A 19,265-nucleotide genomic window follows, 5' to 3' on the forward strand; every position below is an offset into this window, starting at 1 on the left:
AGTGTCTCTTGGGAAGGGAATCTGAGGGATAAAAAGGGATGATACTAAGGGCGCAACAACAAACTGTGCTTGTGCAAGGGAAAGCTCAGAAGTGTGGGAAGAGATCTCTGAAGCTACATCAGGAGCTCTTTGAGGACCCACAGTCAGAAACTCCAATCACACAAAAGGCAGAAAGAAGAGCCTGCAACTAATGATAAGTCTGTAGAAATGACACAGGCATGTGGAGCCATCAGAGCCCAACCCTAGGATGGCCATCTGGAGATACAAAAGGCAAAAAGGAATGGGTCCGTAAGCATACACAAATGATAATAAGAAAAGTCTAAGAGTTCAAATAATACTTGATACAAAAAGGGTCAAAGAGTTAAATGTTGCCTTTGTTTCACTCTTCAAAACTTAACTAAAACAATTTTAATGAGAAGGAAGGAGCCCAGGGCAGAGTCAGAAAAGAACAGACTCAAAAATATTCAAACAAGTAAGCTCTGTCCTTGTCAGCATGTCCTAATGAACTTCAGAGGAAGCTGCAGAGCAATCTCAGACCCATGAACATTTCATCATCAGGAACCTGGGGAGGATGCAGGAGGTGCCAAGCAGCTGGGGAAATGCAAGCAGAGTACCTACATTTAAATGTAATCTCTAGCATTAAAGAAGGTAGGAACTGAGAATCGGGGGGAGGGGGGGAAAGGGCGAATTAGCTTAACTGAGTCATAGAAAAATATTAGAATAATTTTTTTAACTAACCAGTAGATGTGCCTGAGAGTATCATAGGATCATAGAATGATTTCGGTTGAAAGGGACCTTAAAGACCATCGAGCTCCAACCCCACTGCCATGGGCAGGGACACTTCTCACTAGATCAGGTTGCTTAAGGCCCCATCCAACCTGGCCTTGAACACTTCCAAGGAGGGAGCAGCCACAACTTCTTTGAGAAATCTGTGCCAGTGTCTCACCACCCTCACAGGAAAGAATGTCTTCCTAATGTCTAGCCTAAGTCTCCCCTCCCAGTTTTAAACCATTGCTACACACCCATGTAAAAAGCCCTATTCCATCTTTCTTGTAGGCCCCCTTCAGATCTTGGAACATTTCTGTAAGGTCACCTCGGAGCCTCCTTTTCTCCAGACTGAACAACCCCAACCTCCTCAGCCTGTCTTCACAGGGGAGGTGCTCCAGCCCTCTGATGATTTTAATGGCTCTCCTCTGGACACAAAGAGCTCTATGTCCTCTTTTGTTGGGGGCTCCTGAACTGGACACAGCACCACATCAAAGTGGGGTCTCACAGAAGCAGAGTAGAGGGGGAGAATCACTCTCCTTGACCGCCTGTCTGTGCTTCTGTTGATGCAGCCCAGGACATGGTTGGCTTTCTGGGCTGCAAGTGCACACTGATGGCTCATGTTAAGTTTTTGGTCCACCACCACCCCCAAGTCCTTCTCCTCAGGGCTGCCCTCAATCCTCTCTCCTCCCAACCTGTATTTGTGCATGGGATTGCCTTGACTCAGATGCAGAACCAAGCACTCAGCCTTGTTGAACTTTGCGCAGTTTGCATGAGTCCACTTCTCAAGCCTGTCAGGGTCCCTCTGGTTGGTATCCATTCCTTCCAACATGTTAACTTCACCACAAAGATTACTGTTGTCAGCAAGCCTGCTGAGGGTGCATTCAATCCCACTGCCCATGTCACTGGCAAAAATGTTAAACAGCACTGGTCCAAGTACTGAGCCTTGAGGAACACCATTTGTCACACACATTCATTTGGACACTGAGCCATTCATCACAACTCTTTGGGTGTGACCATCCAGCCAGTTCCTTAGCCAATGAGTGGCCCATCCATCAAATCCAGTTAAGAGATCAGAATGTTCTACAGGACAGTGTTAATGCTTTGCATAGGTCCAGGTAGATGATGTATATAACCATATCTAATGTGGGATAGCAATTGTACTAGTGGCTAAGGAGGAAGCAGTCTGATATGCTGTGATTGGGCAATGCTTTTGGTGCTTTGCCTTAAGGTTCCTTTAAACAAACCAGGGAAATTAAATTAGGTAGCAGATTAAATACTTATAATGCAGGTGTATAGCCAATTGAAAAACTGCTTTCTTGGTAATTGTCAAAGGTGTGCTCTAAACTGGAAAGATGTTTCAAGGAGGACTAGTTTAGACTCTGCTCTCATCAGTATTTTCATTCATGGCTCAGGTAATGAAATAGGAAGTGCTGTTATAAAATTCACTTGGATGATACCAAGCTTGGAAAGGCTGCAGACACTCTGGAGGATCAGCTCAGCATTTGAAATTATCTTGGCAAATTGGAGAAATCAACAAGATGGAACTGAATGAAGAGAAGTGCAAAGCCCTACCCTTAGGAAGGAGAAATCAGAATCTCAAAAAAGAAGCTGGACTAGGCAGTCACACTGCTGAAGACTGATTCTGTGGCAAACCAGTTTATTTCATCAGGGTATCACAAGCAAATGATGTGTACAGTGCTGACTGTGCACCTCTGCTCTGGGAACTGCCCCTGGCTGGGGAGTTCACTTGCAGGAAAGGGGGTGTTGGGGGGGCAAAATAAAGAGAACCTCTTTATCTTTGAGGTGGAGAACAGGAGTGCTGAGAGAGGGGGCATTACCTGATTCCCCACCTGGTCAACCCCAGTGTCGTGTCTCCCCTCCCAAATGAGCCCAAGTGCATAGTCCTGATGGTGCCACAACGTAACTTCCGGTTATGACTCTACCTCTCCCCACTCCCCAGTTCACCCTCTTCCCCATTGCCTGCAGATTGCAGCTCTGCAGTCTTGAGTCTTGGTTCTTGGAGATGCTGGGTTGTTTAAAGTACTAATCATATTTATCTGGAACTGACCCTGCCACAGTGCTGAGGGATGTCAGGTACCAGGTATCCCTTTCCCAGCTCATATTTGCGGGAAAAAGTTCCTCTGTGTTTCTTTTCCCAGTTTATTACCAAGGTCTATCTTGCATCATGGATGAGGAATGAGGTACAGGGGCTTGCATTGAAAAGCAGTATGGGTTGGAGGGGTCCAGTGGGAGCTCAGTGGGACTCCTCTCAGGTACTGTCAGGCACTTGTGAAGCTGGGGTGTGGCAGAGACTCAGCGTTGTTTCTAAAATGCTTTTTGGAGTGGAATGACCTCCTGGGGACTACAGAAATTTGGGAAGTGGTAGGGAAGCAAATGCAGAGTGCAGAGCACAAGCTAATCCACTTTACTGTACTACAGTAGAAACCTCTGGTTGGGGAACATAGTTGAGCCTAAAGAGACCATCTGTGCCTAGGTGTGGCCCTAACAGCGTGCAGAGCCTCTCTGTCACTCTTCAGCTTTATTTTCACACCCCACTTTCTGGCCACTGCTGGAGGCAGGTGCTATGATAGGCAGAGCCCTTGTCTGAACCAGTACAACTACTTTCCTGCTCTTAGGTCAAGATAAAAGGCAGCTAAGGATGGAGCTTATAGGATGAGATTAAAGCAAAGAGATAAGTGAGGGCTGAGCTCCTGGAGCTTTGGAAACAAAAGTGAGGGAATTTGAGACTGGCAGAAAACCAGAAACATTTCACAGAAAGGGAAGGAAAGGTTTGAAATTTTTGCGTATGCAATGATGTAAAGAGAGGGAAAACCCAACAATGAAAGTGTTACCTCCCAGGGGGATTGGTTTGCTTTGGCATGAGCCACTACTGCATAGTGAGCTTTGATCACAGCTACCATAATCTTCCTCTGACACCCAGTGATGAAGGCAACAGAAACAGGCTAAAGCATGACAGCTTTCTGGCTGAGGTGAACCTGCATTTGGAAAGGAAACCAAAGAGGAGAATGCTACAGAAGGTGGAAACAGGAGGTGACATCTCAGACGACATGAACAGGGACCTTATGAAAAGCAGGACAAAGTAGCTGGAATGGACTGTGACTTTTCCTGCTGTAGATAATGTGACAGTGCAGGGGTGATGTTGCACTTGTGGTCAGCAGAAGCCTTTTTTTGGTGATTTCTTTACTGGTAATCAGGAGAAAGAGTTCCTGCCCCAAGAATTTTCTGGTCTGTTTCAAGAACACACATGGCAAGTGTTGGAATAAGAGGAAGGTTAATTAAAAGCTGGAGGTCCTGATGAAAAGATCACTTGATAGCAGAGGCTGACAGTGTAGAGAAGGTGACTGTCATTTCTGGGAAACTGCAACTCCAGATTGGAGTCTCACAGCAGTTCATCTCACAGGGTGGTGGTACAGCAGCTGATGCTCCCTTGCCCATCCAGAGACACAAAAACAGTTGTCCTTGTTATGTCTAGCTTTGTCTTCATTCTTGTAGCCATTGGGCTGAGGACCTCTCTCTTGACCAGTCTTGCCACAAGCACGCTGATGGCAACGCATCTCTGTCCCAACTAATCCCAAGAGACAAAGGGCCACTGCACACAGCCTATATGAGTCTGCCCTCAGAACCAAGAACATTTTCTTGCACAGACACTGCCCCCATGGATCATGTTGTGGTGTACACAGATATTACAAGGTTCAGAGAAAGCCTACAGTGACATGAGCTGTGCCTCTGTGCCATGGTACCTCACCCTTGGTCATGCTCCCTATCTAACTCTTGCATTTTATAAGTCCATAAGCTCAGGGTTAGCCATGGCAAACAGTAGAACATATAAATTAAACTTCTTTCACCAGTGCTAGCAGTATTGCAGACTGCATCTCAATCATCTGCAAGAGAAACAGTCCAATTATTCTTGCTCTGGGATAAAAGTGATGGTGTGGGTTAGGGTAAATGGGGGGTGTTTCCCCAGTGTCAGCAGTTGTCAGCTTGCTCTCCCAGGTGCTGTGGGCATGCACTGACTGCAGCAACACAACTCTTGCCTAGGCAGCCTGTACTGATATTGATTACCTGTGGCTTTAAATCCAGTCTGGGACCAGGCTCTGTGCTCTTTGGGGCTGGATCATTTATTGTCATTGTTTTGCATAAGAGCAGTGCTTAGGTGCTGGCTACCCTCCTATATGTAATAAATGAAAGGAAGCATAAGATACCAGTGTAAGCAATGTGCAGTTTTGGTATAACCTCTTGTTGTGTTTGCCTGTGCTGTGAAGCAGAAAGCAGCTCCTCAGCTCTTGGAAGCAATCCCTGCACCCAGGATAACCACTGGTCCCTCCTGCCTGGACAGTACAGAGTTCCACAGGGAAAACCCGTGATCTGACCCACTTCATGGATTCAGTAATACTAAAGCCACAAGAGAAAAAAAAAAAAAAAAAAAAAGAAAGGGCTATTGTATGGATTGAGTGAACACAGTGAAAAGAGATCAATATAGTTTGCTGTACATATTGTTCTAGATTCAGCATGTGTTAAATCAGAGCACTGCACTGGGTTAGCTCTGCCATGTTAGCTCAGAGCTTCGCTGGCTTGTCCTGGAAACAGCTCAACCTCATCCATGTGACAGTGCAAGCAGAGGCATTAGAAATATTTTTGTAGGGTTTGCTGCCGGGTTAATGACCCCATCACATAGTATGTGCTGTCTCCAGCTCCAGAGCCAACTGGCAAATCTTTTTGTGGCACAAGCTAGTGAAAGTAGAAATGTCTAAAGATGTAAGAATGGCCAATGCTGGCCTGCTTACATCAATGGCCACAAACAGACAAAAGAGTGAAATAAGAACTAGACAAGTGTATACAATTGTTCCCCTGAATACTTTTTACAGCATTCAACAGTTTTCATGTCAAGAACTTCTGATGTCCATCCAGAACACTGTTTTCTCTATATGAAAAAATGGGGGTAGAAACAGCACATCTTCAGTGTCTACTTTGCACAGAAATTTAATTTCACCAATACCATAAACAAAGGGTTTCGTGGACCAGGCAGCAATCCAGAGCAATACTTCTTACATTTAAGTCACCAAGATTTTCCTTTGGAAAAAGGTGGTTTTACAGAGGATCCATTGAGAACAGGTTTTGTAAAGCAGAAGAGGGCAAGATGATAAGCTTGTGTGGAGTGGAAAAGGACAAGGCCACTATCAGAATCCATCTAAAGTTCTCCTATAGACATTTATTTGTTGAAAAGAGAAAAGTACACAGAGAGAAGTTCACACCAACCTGCTATCTTCCCCACATAAACTGTGTTTGGCTTATGGAATAATTGCTTTTAACTGGACACTTCTAGTCAAATACAGTTCCTCCTGAAGGATTTCCCACTAAGTCTGGCCTTTAATTGAAAAGTTTCACTTCTGTAAACAAGAATGAGCCTCAAGTGATGGGTGTTTCTGGCAGGGGACATACGGAGCTGAACAGAGGAATTCCAATCCCAATTTATCTCAGGGAGACAAAATTTGCTTCTATGGGATCATTAAGTGTCCTGCAGCTTGATATAAACTGATGGACTCTTGCTTACTCTTGGCATTTACTCTTGCAAATGAATCACTGTTACTTCCGCCTCCCTGCCCACCCATCCACTTGGTTCCTTTTTAATTTTACAGCTTCCTGAGCTTGACACTGGAAAATCAATAAGTAATTTAGAGCCCAGTAAATACAGAGGAAAACAAGTTATTTTGTACTTTTATAAATATTTGAAAACCAAAATTATCTAAGAAAACAGGTGCTCAGTTGACTCAGCAACCCATCCATCAGCATCACAGTTAATTGCATAAGATCATAAACATTTATAATTAGAAGGCAAACAAACAAGAATTTTATAAACAGCCCTCTTGAATCAGGCTGCACATTAAATATTTGTGATAAGGTAATTAAGAATAGATTTACAATCCCAGCTCAGTGTTTAATACTACAGAGAATGGCTTTGATTCTATGGAGAATTCTATCTAGGAGATTCTATGTCCATAGACAAGGAGAAAATATTCGATTTTGGATCTTTCATCCCAGGCTTAAAGTGGTCTCAGGGATACATTGGCTCTGTCATTGATCAGAATGGAGTTTCATTCATTACAGATCAGACAGCTCATTTAAATATATATGTAATGTCCCTTGTCATGGGCTGATCCACTTCAGGTCTGCTTCAAAGCTCTTGTCTCTTTGGCTGGAAAAGTAGGCTTTAGGGTAGGCTTTTCCTGAGTCCTGCTTTTTATGGTTGATGCTTTGATCAGAAGACACCAGAATTCTCAACTGTGTTTCAAAGCAGGGAGGAAAACCCATATTTTTCTATTATGACATCATGGTGTTTGTTATGAAAAGCCAGAAGGATTATAGCTGTGCAATCTCACAGGTCTATGGGAATCTGAGTGAAGAGCTCTCCCATACTGTAGTGACCAATGCCATTCCCTGTCCCAAAATAGCCAGATTAAATACAAAGCTATATTTATATCAGATATCTATAACTAATGCAACTACTTATGCATCCAGGAAGCAGGCTCAGCACCCCATTACAATGAGTGTGAGAATCCTGCTGAAATTATTCTCTAATCCAGTCAGCAGGGATTCCGGTTATGCTTAAAATCAGAGAAGCTAGAAAATCCATCTGTACCAAAGCTAGAATTTAAACTCTGTATAATCAGATGCAAGCCCTAAGAACCCAGGCGGATCCACCCCATCAGTGAGTAATGAGAAGGTCAGCCCTAAAGGTAGGATAACCTTCAGATATTTTGGTTTTGGATATGCACAGATTTACTCCAATAATTGCCTGTCATCAGACATGAGAACGGTCTGAAAATGCTGGGTGGAGGGCAAAGCTACAGCATTTGATTAATTAAGCACAGCAGTAAACCACATTATTCTGTGGTGACCATCATCTCCCTGCACTAGCCTGGTCAGCCTCCTGGTTTTGCTATGATTTTGCTTCTTACTTCTTGGGGGTCTTTTGTGCTTTGCCCTTGTATTAATATGCTTGCAACAGATAGTCATGAGAGCTACTCTTCGGAGAAGTGGTTCTGATAATCTCCATCCTGACCCAAGCTTCCTTTATTAAGAACAATGAAGCTACCCATGTGCTAACTGACCCAGTCCTGCCTGCTGATCAGGTTTTAGTTACTTGGGGCACATAGGCACTTTCCTAGCCAAAAGTTTGCTACAAAACAAGACTCAGATACCCCACCCAATCACCATTCTGTATAAATCTCTCTCTCACTAGTAAAATTTGTTAATTACATTACAGTGTATTGACTTAGTCAGTCTACAGGAGACATTTCAGCTTCCTCCAGCCTCAGCAGATAAGAACTACACAGTGCTGCAGTCACTGCTGGTCCAAGCACTTTCACAGGGTCTAGCTGTAGCAAGACAAACCTTTCTTAGGGTACAACGCTCCAAGGTCCAACCAGGTGTTCCAGTAGAAACTCACGAATAGTGCTCTAAGTCTATAGCCCTCAGGGTTGACCAGCCTGGATCAGTGCTATTGCTCCAAAAGCTGCTAACCACTCCACTGGCTTGCTCAGGAATGAGCTGAGCCTGTGCTTCAAGCCTCACCTTTTATTGGCCCCCTAATCCTGCTCATGGGCAGTAGGGGCCCGCCCTAATCAGGCACAGGTGGGCTTAACACAAGCTCATGCCCACTACCTGGCAATTAGTGGCACCTGGTTGCCTCATTTCACTACATCTAGCCAAAGCCTGGCAGCTTGAATAGTAGCAGAGATTAATACTCAGGTACTGTCAACATCTAAACAACTAAAAACATTATCTAATCCTTAAATTCTTCAGCAAGGGTGGGGAGGATGACAGAGACTGCTGGGAGGTGAGGTAGCTGCTGGGTAGAAAGGCCTGAGGCACCCACTGTCTTTCAAATGCAGAGAAAATTAGAAGTCATGTGTCTCACAGCCCAGTGCCATTCCCAGGACATCACCTCTGGTCTGTGCAGGTGGGTAGCAGGACAGATGCATTGTGTGCATGCTTTTTTGTTAATGATAATTTGTTTTGCACCTTGGAAGAGAGAGATGATGTACAATGAGGTATTTGCTCTGCAGTTGAGCAAAACTTTGCCTAGGATGACAAATTACAGGTATAAACAGACCTTTTCTATTATGTTTTGGGTTTTTTTCTCAATTGCTGCCTCTGGCCTCCATCTGTGTGTCTGCTGTGTGTGTGGGGAGAGACTGGGGCTGTGCACACACATGACGCTGGTGCAGCAGACGTCACTGTCACGTCAGATCCAGTTACACCCCCTCCAAACGTGCTGCTGTTAGCTGGGTGAATCATGCCTATGCAGCATGCAAAGCCAGTCCAGTGGTGCATAAACCTCGGGTGTTTATTGGTAAACAGATACTGTTTTGCTCTGAGACCTTAAGTCAGTCTGCGGTGTTTATGATCCACTTATTGATTGCTGAGATGAAACTTTAATCCTTTTAATTCAGGGGGAAAAGGATACAGCCTAGCAGGAGCACTTCTGATTAAAATACCTGATTTATCTTTGAATAGACACTGGCTGAGGGAGAGCTGAGCTAACCAGCTGGGTTGGGGCAGGATGCTGGGTTAGGTTTATTGTTCTTTCTAAAGTTCTGTTTCTGTTTTATGTTTATTTCTTTCCCCCCTTCCCTCCAGGTCTAATAATACATGAAGGGCCCTCGGTTTACCGGATTTTTAAACGGTGGCAGGCGGTCAATCAGCAGTGGAAAGTGCTGAACTATGACAAAACAAAGGACATGGAGGAACAAAAGACAGGGACCAGGACAAATCAGCGCCCTTCCTCCCAAACCACCCACTCGTCCTCCACTGGTGGTACAGCCACTAACTCCGCTCCAGCCGACAGCGGGGCACGGGCTGCCGGCCATGCCACAGGCACCCTCTCTGACCACCACTGTGCTTATACCATCCTGCATATACTCAGCCACCTGAGGCCTCACGAACAGAGGAGTCAGTCTAGTAGTAACAGAGAGCTCGTCATGAGGGTCACGACAGTCTGAACCGAGGAATTCAGGAGGCCTTAACATGAAGCAGAGGAGAGAAAGAACTCACAAAGCAGAGGAGCATGGTGTGCCTTTTTCTTTCTCTTTTCTTTTTTTCTTTTTCTTTTCCTTCTCTCCTTTTCTTTTTCGGTAACTGCACAAGATACAAGAGGTGGCACCTGACCAGCTGAGGAAAAAAAGCAGGTGGAGGGAGAGCTGCACACTCATGCTAAAGAGGTTAATGTTTTCCAGCCAGTTTAAAAAAAAAAAAAAAAAAAGAAAAGAAAAGAAAAAAAAAAGCAACAACACAAATCACAAAAAAAAAAACCCAACTAAACAAGTGCAATACAGACTACAAACTGAGTAGGCAGAGTTCTGGGGAAGCAGAGGAACAGACGGTTTAGCATGTCTTACAAATCCTATTACCTGGAATAGGTAATGCTCTGTACACACCCCCCGTACACACACGCACGTGCACACAAACACACAGACACAATGTGAGGTTTATAAAAACAAGGAAGGGAACAAATTATTTCCAGCAATTTTATTTTCCAGACTGTGATTAACCAGGGCTATGAGTTGTTTGTTTCATGAGTCACTCTGGAGCCTTGTTCAATTTACCGTAGGATACCTGAAGTGAAATGGCTGCATATCTTTCAGTATTGATTTACAGAGAGATTGAATCATCCCACCAAGGAAATCTAACAAAAAATTCAAATATCACCAAAAATTCTGTTTTTTTCATAAGGATCTTGAAAAGGGGTTTGTGAGAGTGGAACCGGGAGGGGGGAGGGTTCTCCATGACCTTTCTTTGATGTTATAGGCATTTTTGGCAAATTTTGTACAAACACTCCACTGGTGTTTCAAGCACAAGTACTGTTGTGTTTTATTCCTTCATAACCTCAAGTCCAGCATCCAAGTCTTGCCACTCACACACATCATTTTCCATGCAGACATTCCAGGTTATTTTCCTTCCATTGTACTCTGACCACAAGGAGCTGCCGCACCTCAGTGGGTTTCTGCTCCCGTACTGATTCAAACATTCATGCATTAGAGATGTACATCTCTTTTTTTTCAGTGTCTGTATCCCTACTGCTCAATTTGCAACAGTCTCACTCATTCTTGTAGGCTGAGCCTTTCACATCCAGTCTGTTAGTTTATTACAGAGTCTGTTCCATTCATTTAGTCTGAAGAGGGAGCACAGTTGCTGATCAAATATGTAACACTTCTAATAAGCCTCCTTCTCTGGGATATATCCTCCAAGGTACCAGTTGCTCTTCAGGAACATTCTTTTTCAATGCACAATGGCTGAATCATATGTGGATATTAAAGGGACACTGTCAAGTACTTTTTAAATAGTTTTTAGGGTTTGAGCTTTTTTTACTCTCCATTGTTTGTAATATTCTCTTACAAGCTTCAAAATAAAATTTCTTTCCCTACCAAGTTTGTCCTTTTCCATTTGGGCACATATTGTTCTCTCCACTCCTCCATTCCTTTCACCACCCCTGTCCTTCTCCTCTCCACCTTTCTTCTGCAACAGGAGAAAATCCATGTTACAGATTTCCTGTTGTCTGTCCTCGCTCTATGGAGGATATGTCCCAGCTCTACAGGGTTGAGCTGTTTTTCCAGTGCAACTGCCACAAAGGATGTGTAACCCTAAAAACCATGGAGATCAGCTAGCTGAGGAGCAACAGCTTAGCAGTCCTATAACAATGAGCCTGTAGTGATGAAGCTTGAACCCAGCTCTGCCCAAAATTACAATAAGGACTTCAGCCAAACTGCATCCATTTAGCAGCAGCACTGAGCAACGTTGCACAATGGCTGCATCCAGCTGCCCTCCATCATCATACCAGCACCTCTTGCAGCTTCTATTGGAGCCAGGGCAAATGAAAGCCACCTCAGCTCCTTCAGCAGCTCAGCTGTCATGGGTCAGGTGTTTCTGGACTGGAGCAGGTGTCAACTTTCAGCCTCCATGTTTGAACATGCTTGCCATTCTGCAACGTTGAGGCAGGTTGTATTTTTCATTTTGATTGCTTGACAGTGTCCCTTTGAATATCTGGATGCAATAGAACAGGTAGTTCTCTGGCAGAAGGTGCGAGAGGTGAAACATCAGCCAAGAAAGCTGATTTATTGAGGACCTACCTATGTGGAACAGCATGGTTCCTGAGGCTGCTGTACCTTTATCTGACCAATATTACTATCTACCAAAGAGCGCTTTTGGCAGAGGGGTGAAAGGAATGTTGATGGGTGGAGGGAGAGGGAAGGGGCAATTCCTATCATCTCTAAAAGCAGCTACCCCCAGAATGAAGGTTTTGCAACAAACGGTCTATGGAAGAGCTACATCTGATCCACAGTAGAGAGACACCTGGCCAAAGCAAGCAAACACAGCAGCCTCTCTCCCCCATGCCTGTCCTGGAAGCTGTCCTTATTCCAAGAGATGAGTAATTATGGTGGTTTTGGGAAGGAAAGAGCATACACAGACGAAGGGACAGCTGTCAGACACGATGTTGTTTCCCTCTCTGCACTCCGCTCACTTAGTATGGAGATGTCGAAGTCCTTTAATTTGGCTAACAGCTAAAAGTTTATGAGGTCAGAAGCACAACTTGCCATGAGAGAGTGGTGTGATCTAGTACTCTGAGCACACAGGACTCTGCATACTCTCACTCCAGCTCTGCCACCGACTCTGTAGCCTTGGGCTGTTTGGCTCAGTCCCCCCTCCACGCCAAGGGGGAATAACAATACGTACCTACCTCACAGGGGTGTTGTGAGAATCCACGTTGGTAAAGCTGTTGAAGTGCTAAGTCTGCCGCCGGTAGTCACGACGCGCGTGGTGGGGGTGAGCAGCGCTGCCCTTCGCTGGTTCCGGTCCCAGTCACTCAGCGGGAGTCCCGCGGCCCTCTCCTGCTTGGAGATCCTCCTTGATCCGAAGCGGAGGGCGTCGTCCGAGTGCCCTCTCCTCCATTGCATGACATTTTAAGCAGCTGTGAGGTGCAGGGTAGTGACAGACATGAAGTCCTACTTGACCAGGGATTTGCTACAATGTTTTCTATATCCGTGGGGTTTGTTGGTTTGGTTTTTCCATATATTGTGCTTAGAAATAAACTTTCCACTTAGGGCTGGCGGTTCGGGGTCTCTTCTGTTGCATGGCAATGTATACAAGTCTTATTGTCTGTCTTACTGTGCAAACGATCCCGCAGCCCAATTTCAGAGATGGGTACGGTCTGAGCCTTTTCATAGTGGCATAAGACTCAAAAGCCTGTCTAGACTGTTTAATATTTAAACAACACTATGAACTTGTCAATTGTATGTGTTCTGTGCAATACGAAGCATGTCATTAGATGGCTTGGTGGGCAGAGGGGCTAAAGGAAGGTCAAAACTTGTTCAAAAAGCTTCATACATGTGCCAGCATGGAGCCGAAGGGCTGCCACCAGCAAAGCAAACTCGGGGAAGCCATTGGAAACTGTTTTCAGTACAGTTTACTCCAGAACAAGGTACTTCTGAGTTTATGAATTACTAGGCTGCCAGCCTGAGAGAACAAGTGCAAATTTAGCCTGGGGTTTGGGGTTTTGGACTCTTTTTTAATTTTCTCCCCAAAGTATTGATGGCAAAAATACTGATGAGGATCTCTTCCTTCCATAGCACAGTTCTCTCGTCCCCCACAACCTCCTTGTGCCATCCCCTTTGTGCTACTATGCAGGACTTTAAAAGGTGCAAATGGAGACAGGATGCTCCCAGCATGTGCAAAATATATTGAGTGATGGCAATTCTAGCAGACAGAAGAGATGGGGCAGAGCTATGCTATATGAGGTATCTCTTCCTCCCCACAGCTTTCTTCTAGACTTGTCTGCTGGGTTCTTGGAAGAAATATTCTCTGTATTTTGTTACAAAGCAGTCAGATCAGCTTCCACCGACAAACAAAGCTTGCAGAGTTTGGCAGCTGCTTCTCCCATTGGAGAAAATTCCAGGTCCTATCACTGTGGAGACCCCTCAGTTCTTGGGCTTTGTAGTCCTCCAACACCATTTGGGGGTGGTCAGTGTGGAGGACTGGATTCAGTCATCAGAGATCGTGTGTGTGTGTGTGTGTGTGTGGTCCTGCTCACTCTTGTGATTTCTGCTATTCCCCTGATTTTCCATCAGTTTCAACAGGTCTTTCTGGTAATGCTTTTCTGGTTATTGCTCTGTCAGTTGCCAGTTCTATTCTTCCCTGCTGAAACAGCAGTGCTGGCCTTAGATCCACAGCTCTTAGATCCACATCCACAGCTCTTAGATTCTTGCCATCCAGTCTCTTGGTTAATATCCACTGCCCAGTTCAGCCCTCTTACTCTGTGCCTGCAATGGCTCAAGCACATGCACTAACCCCAAGGTCATCAGAGAACACAGGGACCATTAAGAGTCTGTACCAGCAGTCAGACTCCTAAACCACCAGTTAATCCTCTTTGATGTATGTTCATTTTGCCATTCTCAGTGCCTGCTGTTAATTGATTCCTACCAAACCCCCATAATGCTAGCAAACCCATATAACCAGCTAACACTTGGTTTCTGGTTTCAAATGTCAGAAGTTATGTGCTGTTTTTCAAGTAAATAAGATGTGTTTCCTGTTGCAATTTCCCAAGCAAGATGCTGAAGAGATCTGTGTCTTACCTTACCATGATGGACAACCAAGGAAAGAGCAAGCCAGCAGTATATATTTGAGTCAAAAGAAGTGTCAGCTGTCCACTGTGTTTTCACTGTGGGAGAAAGGAAAATATTACTGATGTCTGCCAGGTCCCTGACCCTTTCCGAAGCCCATGTGTGTGGCAGCAGTAAAATGTCAGACACAATGCTTGTAGATGGAGGACAATTTTGATGACTTTCTAGTTCTGAAGACCATCCCCTGCCCATGTGTAGCTATCAGCCACTGAAGCATCTTCTCTTTGTTTTCCTCAAGAGAAAAAATACTATTTTGACTAAGCAAAGTCTGCTTCTCTTCAGTGTAGGAGGAGGCTGCACCATTAGCATTTCCAGCCTGTTTATCCTCCAGAACTCCTGCACGTGGCCAGAAGATGTACTCAATCCTCCTATTCTTATATGTCAGTCAAGCACTTGGAGGGACATAGTCAGCAGTGCAATTGCCTTACTGACTACTGGATGAGTAATCTGAACCTCCCCTCCACTTTTCACCCCACCTGTGACCACTCCTTCTCATTCCTGACCCAACAGATGCCTCATCCCCTCCTCGTGTCATAGACTCCAGCCCTGAAGATCTCCGGAGCAGAGAGACACAGTTTGAGAGTCTTCTACATCCTTCACGTATCCAGACAGGGAAATTCATTTCATTGATACACAATGACATATTTGAACCCTGGGAAGAGAAACAATATAGGAGCTTATAGCAGTGACCTTCACCTCTTCTGCTGTGTTGAAGGAGATACAAGTAAACATCAGTTGGTTTCCATATGACAGAATGAGCTGATGGCTCTAGGAATATTTCCCTCAATAATGCAGGTCTGCCATGCTGCAGTTACTGAAAGCAGTCTTTGATCTCACATCTATCATGCTGGATACAGGAACAGAATCTGACACTTCTGTGCTATTTACACACACATCAAAAACTATCTTAGTTCATTATTAAAATTACCTCCAGGTCAGTGGGTGAATTTCTCCTTTGATGAATTAGGTTTTCTCTTCCCAAACTGGAATTGCAAAATAAAATATATGTACACATATACTTATATATGTTATCCTGAAAACATAAAGAAAAGGAAAAAAATCCGAAAACCCTCAAACCTGAAAGAATACTTAACTGTATTACATAAATCTTTACAGGAGCTAGGGATTTGCTGTATGTAAAGTCCAACATATGATTTGACTTCAGACAAAGAGAAGATGGAAGAGGGAAATGCTTTTATGTGACCTCTGGCCTGCCTCTGGTTCATGCTAATTCTTTTACAGCATTTAATTAATGCAGAAAAACATGGAAAACAGATGCTCAACTCCAGCAGCAGAAAACAGACTGAAGACTTCTCAAACTTATCTGAGCCATACTCAAACAAGCACAATAATGCAAAAGCACAAACACCTGCCATCACAACTGGCTGAGAAGACATGGATTTCTGAACAGGGACAATGAAACAGAGAGAAATTATTTTCCAAGTTCCATTGACAGTATTTTTCCCAGCTTGTTTACTTCCTATTATTAACCCATTTTTTTCTTCTCCAAGCAAAAAAAAAAAAAAAAAAAAAAAAGAGTGGAAAAAAAAGAAAAAAGAAAAAAAGGATTCTGATACCCAGGATCTAAAGAATTAAATAACAGTAGAGGAGAGGTACTAAGGGAAGATGCTTCTTTATATGTTATGCATCAAGATGAGCTTTACCAAACATAATTTGGACATCACATTCTGTTCCCTGCTTGCTCAAAGGAAGTCTGAATGATTGAGACTTCTCATAATCAAGGAGCCTTCCTAGAGCATAGGCACCTACAGGGGACCACAGCTTCCCTCTGGATGGGATAGTCAGCATTAGGCAGAGATGTTTTGCCTCCAGTTGTGCCTCTCTATGGCAGGATGGCAACCTTTTCTTAGAAGGGTTTGTTAGCAAGTCACTTTGGGGCAGTGGGAGCATCTATCAGCTTATATGGGTTTTGATATCGGTAATCACAAGAATTGCACATTCCATGTACAGTGCACAAGTGACCTGTCCATCCTTTCACAGCTCTAGTTGGTGACACAGCTGCTCTACTCTTCATTCCAAGACAGCTTTCTTTTAAAATCCATCCTGTCACACTTCTCCAGGAGTTTTTCCACTGCCCATTGAAGTTCAGTTTAGTCCTTTCTCCTAGAAGGATGCACAGATCCCATCTAACCCACCGATCTTTACTTGCTAGAGAGACAAAAAAATATGTTATCTGAAGAGCTTATCTCAGTACCTGTGTTCTTATGAGATTAAATTCCTCCTTCCCTTTTCATGCACTACTCCATAAGTTTTGCTTTCTTTCGGAAAGGGGTGATTCATTGCTACTAAATGGTAGAGCATCTCTCTGAGATGAGTGTGGACAGCCCTTCTACTCCTTGCTAACAGGCACACAAACCTTCCTCCCATCCCTCTAGACTGGTGTGGCCAGCTGAATCCTTTTTTATGGAGTTTAGCTTCTTGATCAGAAGAGTAAACACTTTTAAGCATCTCCTTCACTGCTATTGAGCTGTGGGATAATGGCATGGGGAATCTTGTTACTTAGCCTCAGGGTAACTGGAGGGGGTGATGTACTTGAGCCAAAACCACGGTGAGGACAAAGCATATGTATTTCAGATGGTGGTAGGAGTGGGTGAGGTCTGCCCTGATGACAGGGGAGCAAGAATCTTTGTCAGATTTATACAGTAGCAAAGCAAAATGGCTTTGTCCCTCATGTTTTTAGCTCCTACACATCAGCTCTCTGTTATACACAAACCCTCTGTAGGCAAGACAGGCCAGGCTTGATGGCAAATCTTCCTCATTCCAGAAGCACAACCAGCCCATAGCTATTCATCAGCCCCTCCAGGACTTTTTCCCAGGGAGGCTGAGAGTAAGAAGAGAGGTAGCTAGTGGGGATGGCAAGAACACCTCCCTGGATCTTCATCCCCAGAGCCCCAAGTAGGCTAATTCTGCATCTCCTTATGTGAGTTTTCTTTGAAAATACTCCCAAGGACTCTGGTCTGATACTTCATTACCGGAGGGTCTGCCCAGGAGAGGAAGCAGTGTCTCTGCATGGATTTCCAAGGTCTGTTGGTAGTGTCCTGAGTCTGGCCTGGAAGAAATCACTATGTTCACTGAGGAATTAGATGAGTCAGTGGTGTGTCCATGCAGAAATACTCTCTTTGAGACTTCTAAGACATGTCTGTGGGGTTGGGAGGGGGGTGTGGTTTTGTTCAGGGAAGGAAGCACGGGGAAGGGGAGGTTGCAATGTAAGAAACAATCAGCCACAAGGGAGGGGTTGACTAAGAGGAATGACCATGTCAACTGTGTTACTGTCCCGTCATTCTCCTGAACCCAGAATGGAAACTTCCAAGTGCTCTTCATGAGCTTACATTTATTAGAAAACTATTCCTGGGTGTTAAAGGTTGTTTTCTAATGAAAATATACATAATAAAAAAAAAGCAAATGAATGACTCTTGTTAATCTTTTCCTCTCCTCTGTCAATCTGTAATACACACTGTGAAACTTTCCTCCTTCCTTGCTTGTTTACGGCCATTCCTGTTCAATAAAATCTGTTCCTTTCTGGTCATGCTCCACACAGGGCCTTATACAGCAAGCTTTCAGCTTCTGCCTACACATCAATGGGCAAATAAGTATTTGAACAAAATGCTGCGGCTTGGTGTACACAGCACAACATGTTAGTGCTCTGACACCATTTGTTTGTGGCATTAAACAGCAAAAATAATATACCAGACATCACTATAACATTCATGTATGGTGCCTTCCCTTCCTGCAAGAGAAATGCTTGAGGCAACTATGGTGAGTATAGGCAAGCACTGAAAAATGCTGCTATTTTTTATCCCCCATCTTCAGGGGTAAAAGAGCCTGTTCACAGGCAGTTATGGTAGATTAGCTGAAACATGAGTTTGTTACCATGATCAGTTACTCATACATCTGTAAACAAGGCCTAACACCCCCCAAAATAGTCAACAGCAGCTCCTTGCATCTGGGTGAGACACAGTCACAGAGCTGCGCATCTTACAGAGAATAATTAAAATATTCCCTTCCCTCTCATTTTGAATTTAGCTGGGATAACTCATTACTTAATGTAAACAGTGACCAGTTATTTAATGTGCTACAGAACAACAACATAAACTCACTTATTTTGTATACTTTTTACATGCCCACAGCTTTCTCTAGTTTATGAATGTTATGAAATTCATTGCATCCCCAAAGCCTTATGGGACTCTGGATCAGTCTCAGGTCAGAGCATAATGGATCACTTTGAAGGTTATAAGCAGAGTAAATGGAGACTAAATCATTTCACCAAATTCCACCTTTCACATTCAATCATTTGTCCTTTCCATTCAGGTAAGGTTTCATGGTGGTTAAAGATGGCAGATTTGGAATAGTTTCTGGTCACAGGACATGGAGTGACCCTGAAAGCTACATCTGTCCTCAGTCTCCAGTAATGACTCCTATCAGCTGAGCAACACTTACAGCCATCTATTTCAACCTGACTTTGTACATATTTAATGTAGGAATCTACAGCTACAGCTCAGCCAAATTTATACATCTAAAGGCCACTTGTCAAATTCTAAGCTGCTTTAGTAATTATCAGAGAAAAATAGGTACCTCCTAGCAGTTATTCATCCCGATTGTATTCAGCACCAAACTGCCTACACACGTTGTCTAATATGATGTGAGATCCTTGATTGGCCTCCTGTGCCTGTTTTCAACTAACACCCAACTCTAAAATTAGGGAAAAAGAACTCTAAAGTTAGGGAAAAAGCACCCATCCTCTCTTGCACGTATTGTGTAGCTAGCAGTCAAATCAGTCCTCTG

At 44.0% G+C, this 19,265-nt stretch overlaps 1 protein-coding gene across 2 annotated transcripts in view; it reads left to right on the forward strand.

The window, feature by feature from the left end:
• MARCHF4 (membrane associated ring-CH-type finger 4) overlaps positions 1 to 11,210 on the forward strand; it is a 100,892-nt gene extending 89,682 nt beyond the window's left edge. For both annotated transcript variants that reach the window (XM_071747764.1, XM_071747766.1), the window contains exon 4: positions 9,430 to 11,210. In XM_071747764.1, the coding sequence (XP_071603865.1) occupies positions 9,430 to 9,791 (362 nt within the window). In that variant the 3' untranslated portion in view covers positions 9,792 to 11,210. The remainder of the gene's footprint in view (positions 1 to 9,429) is intronic.
• The last annotated feature ends 8,055 nt before the right edge of the window (positions 11,211 to 19,265 follow it).

The sequence above is a fragment of the Heliangelus exortis genome, chromosome 6 (assembly GCF_036169615.1).
Source record: "Heliangelus exortis chromosome 6, bHelExo1.hap1, whole genome shotgun sequence".
Lineage (NCBI taxonomy): Eukaryota > Metazoa > Chordata > Aves > Apodiformes > Trochilidae > Heliangelus > Heliangelus exortis.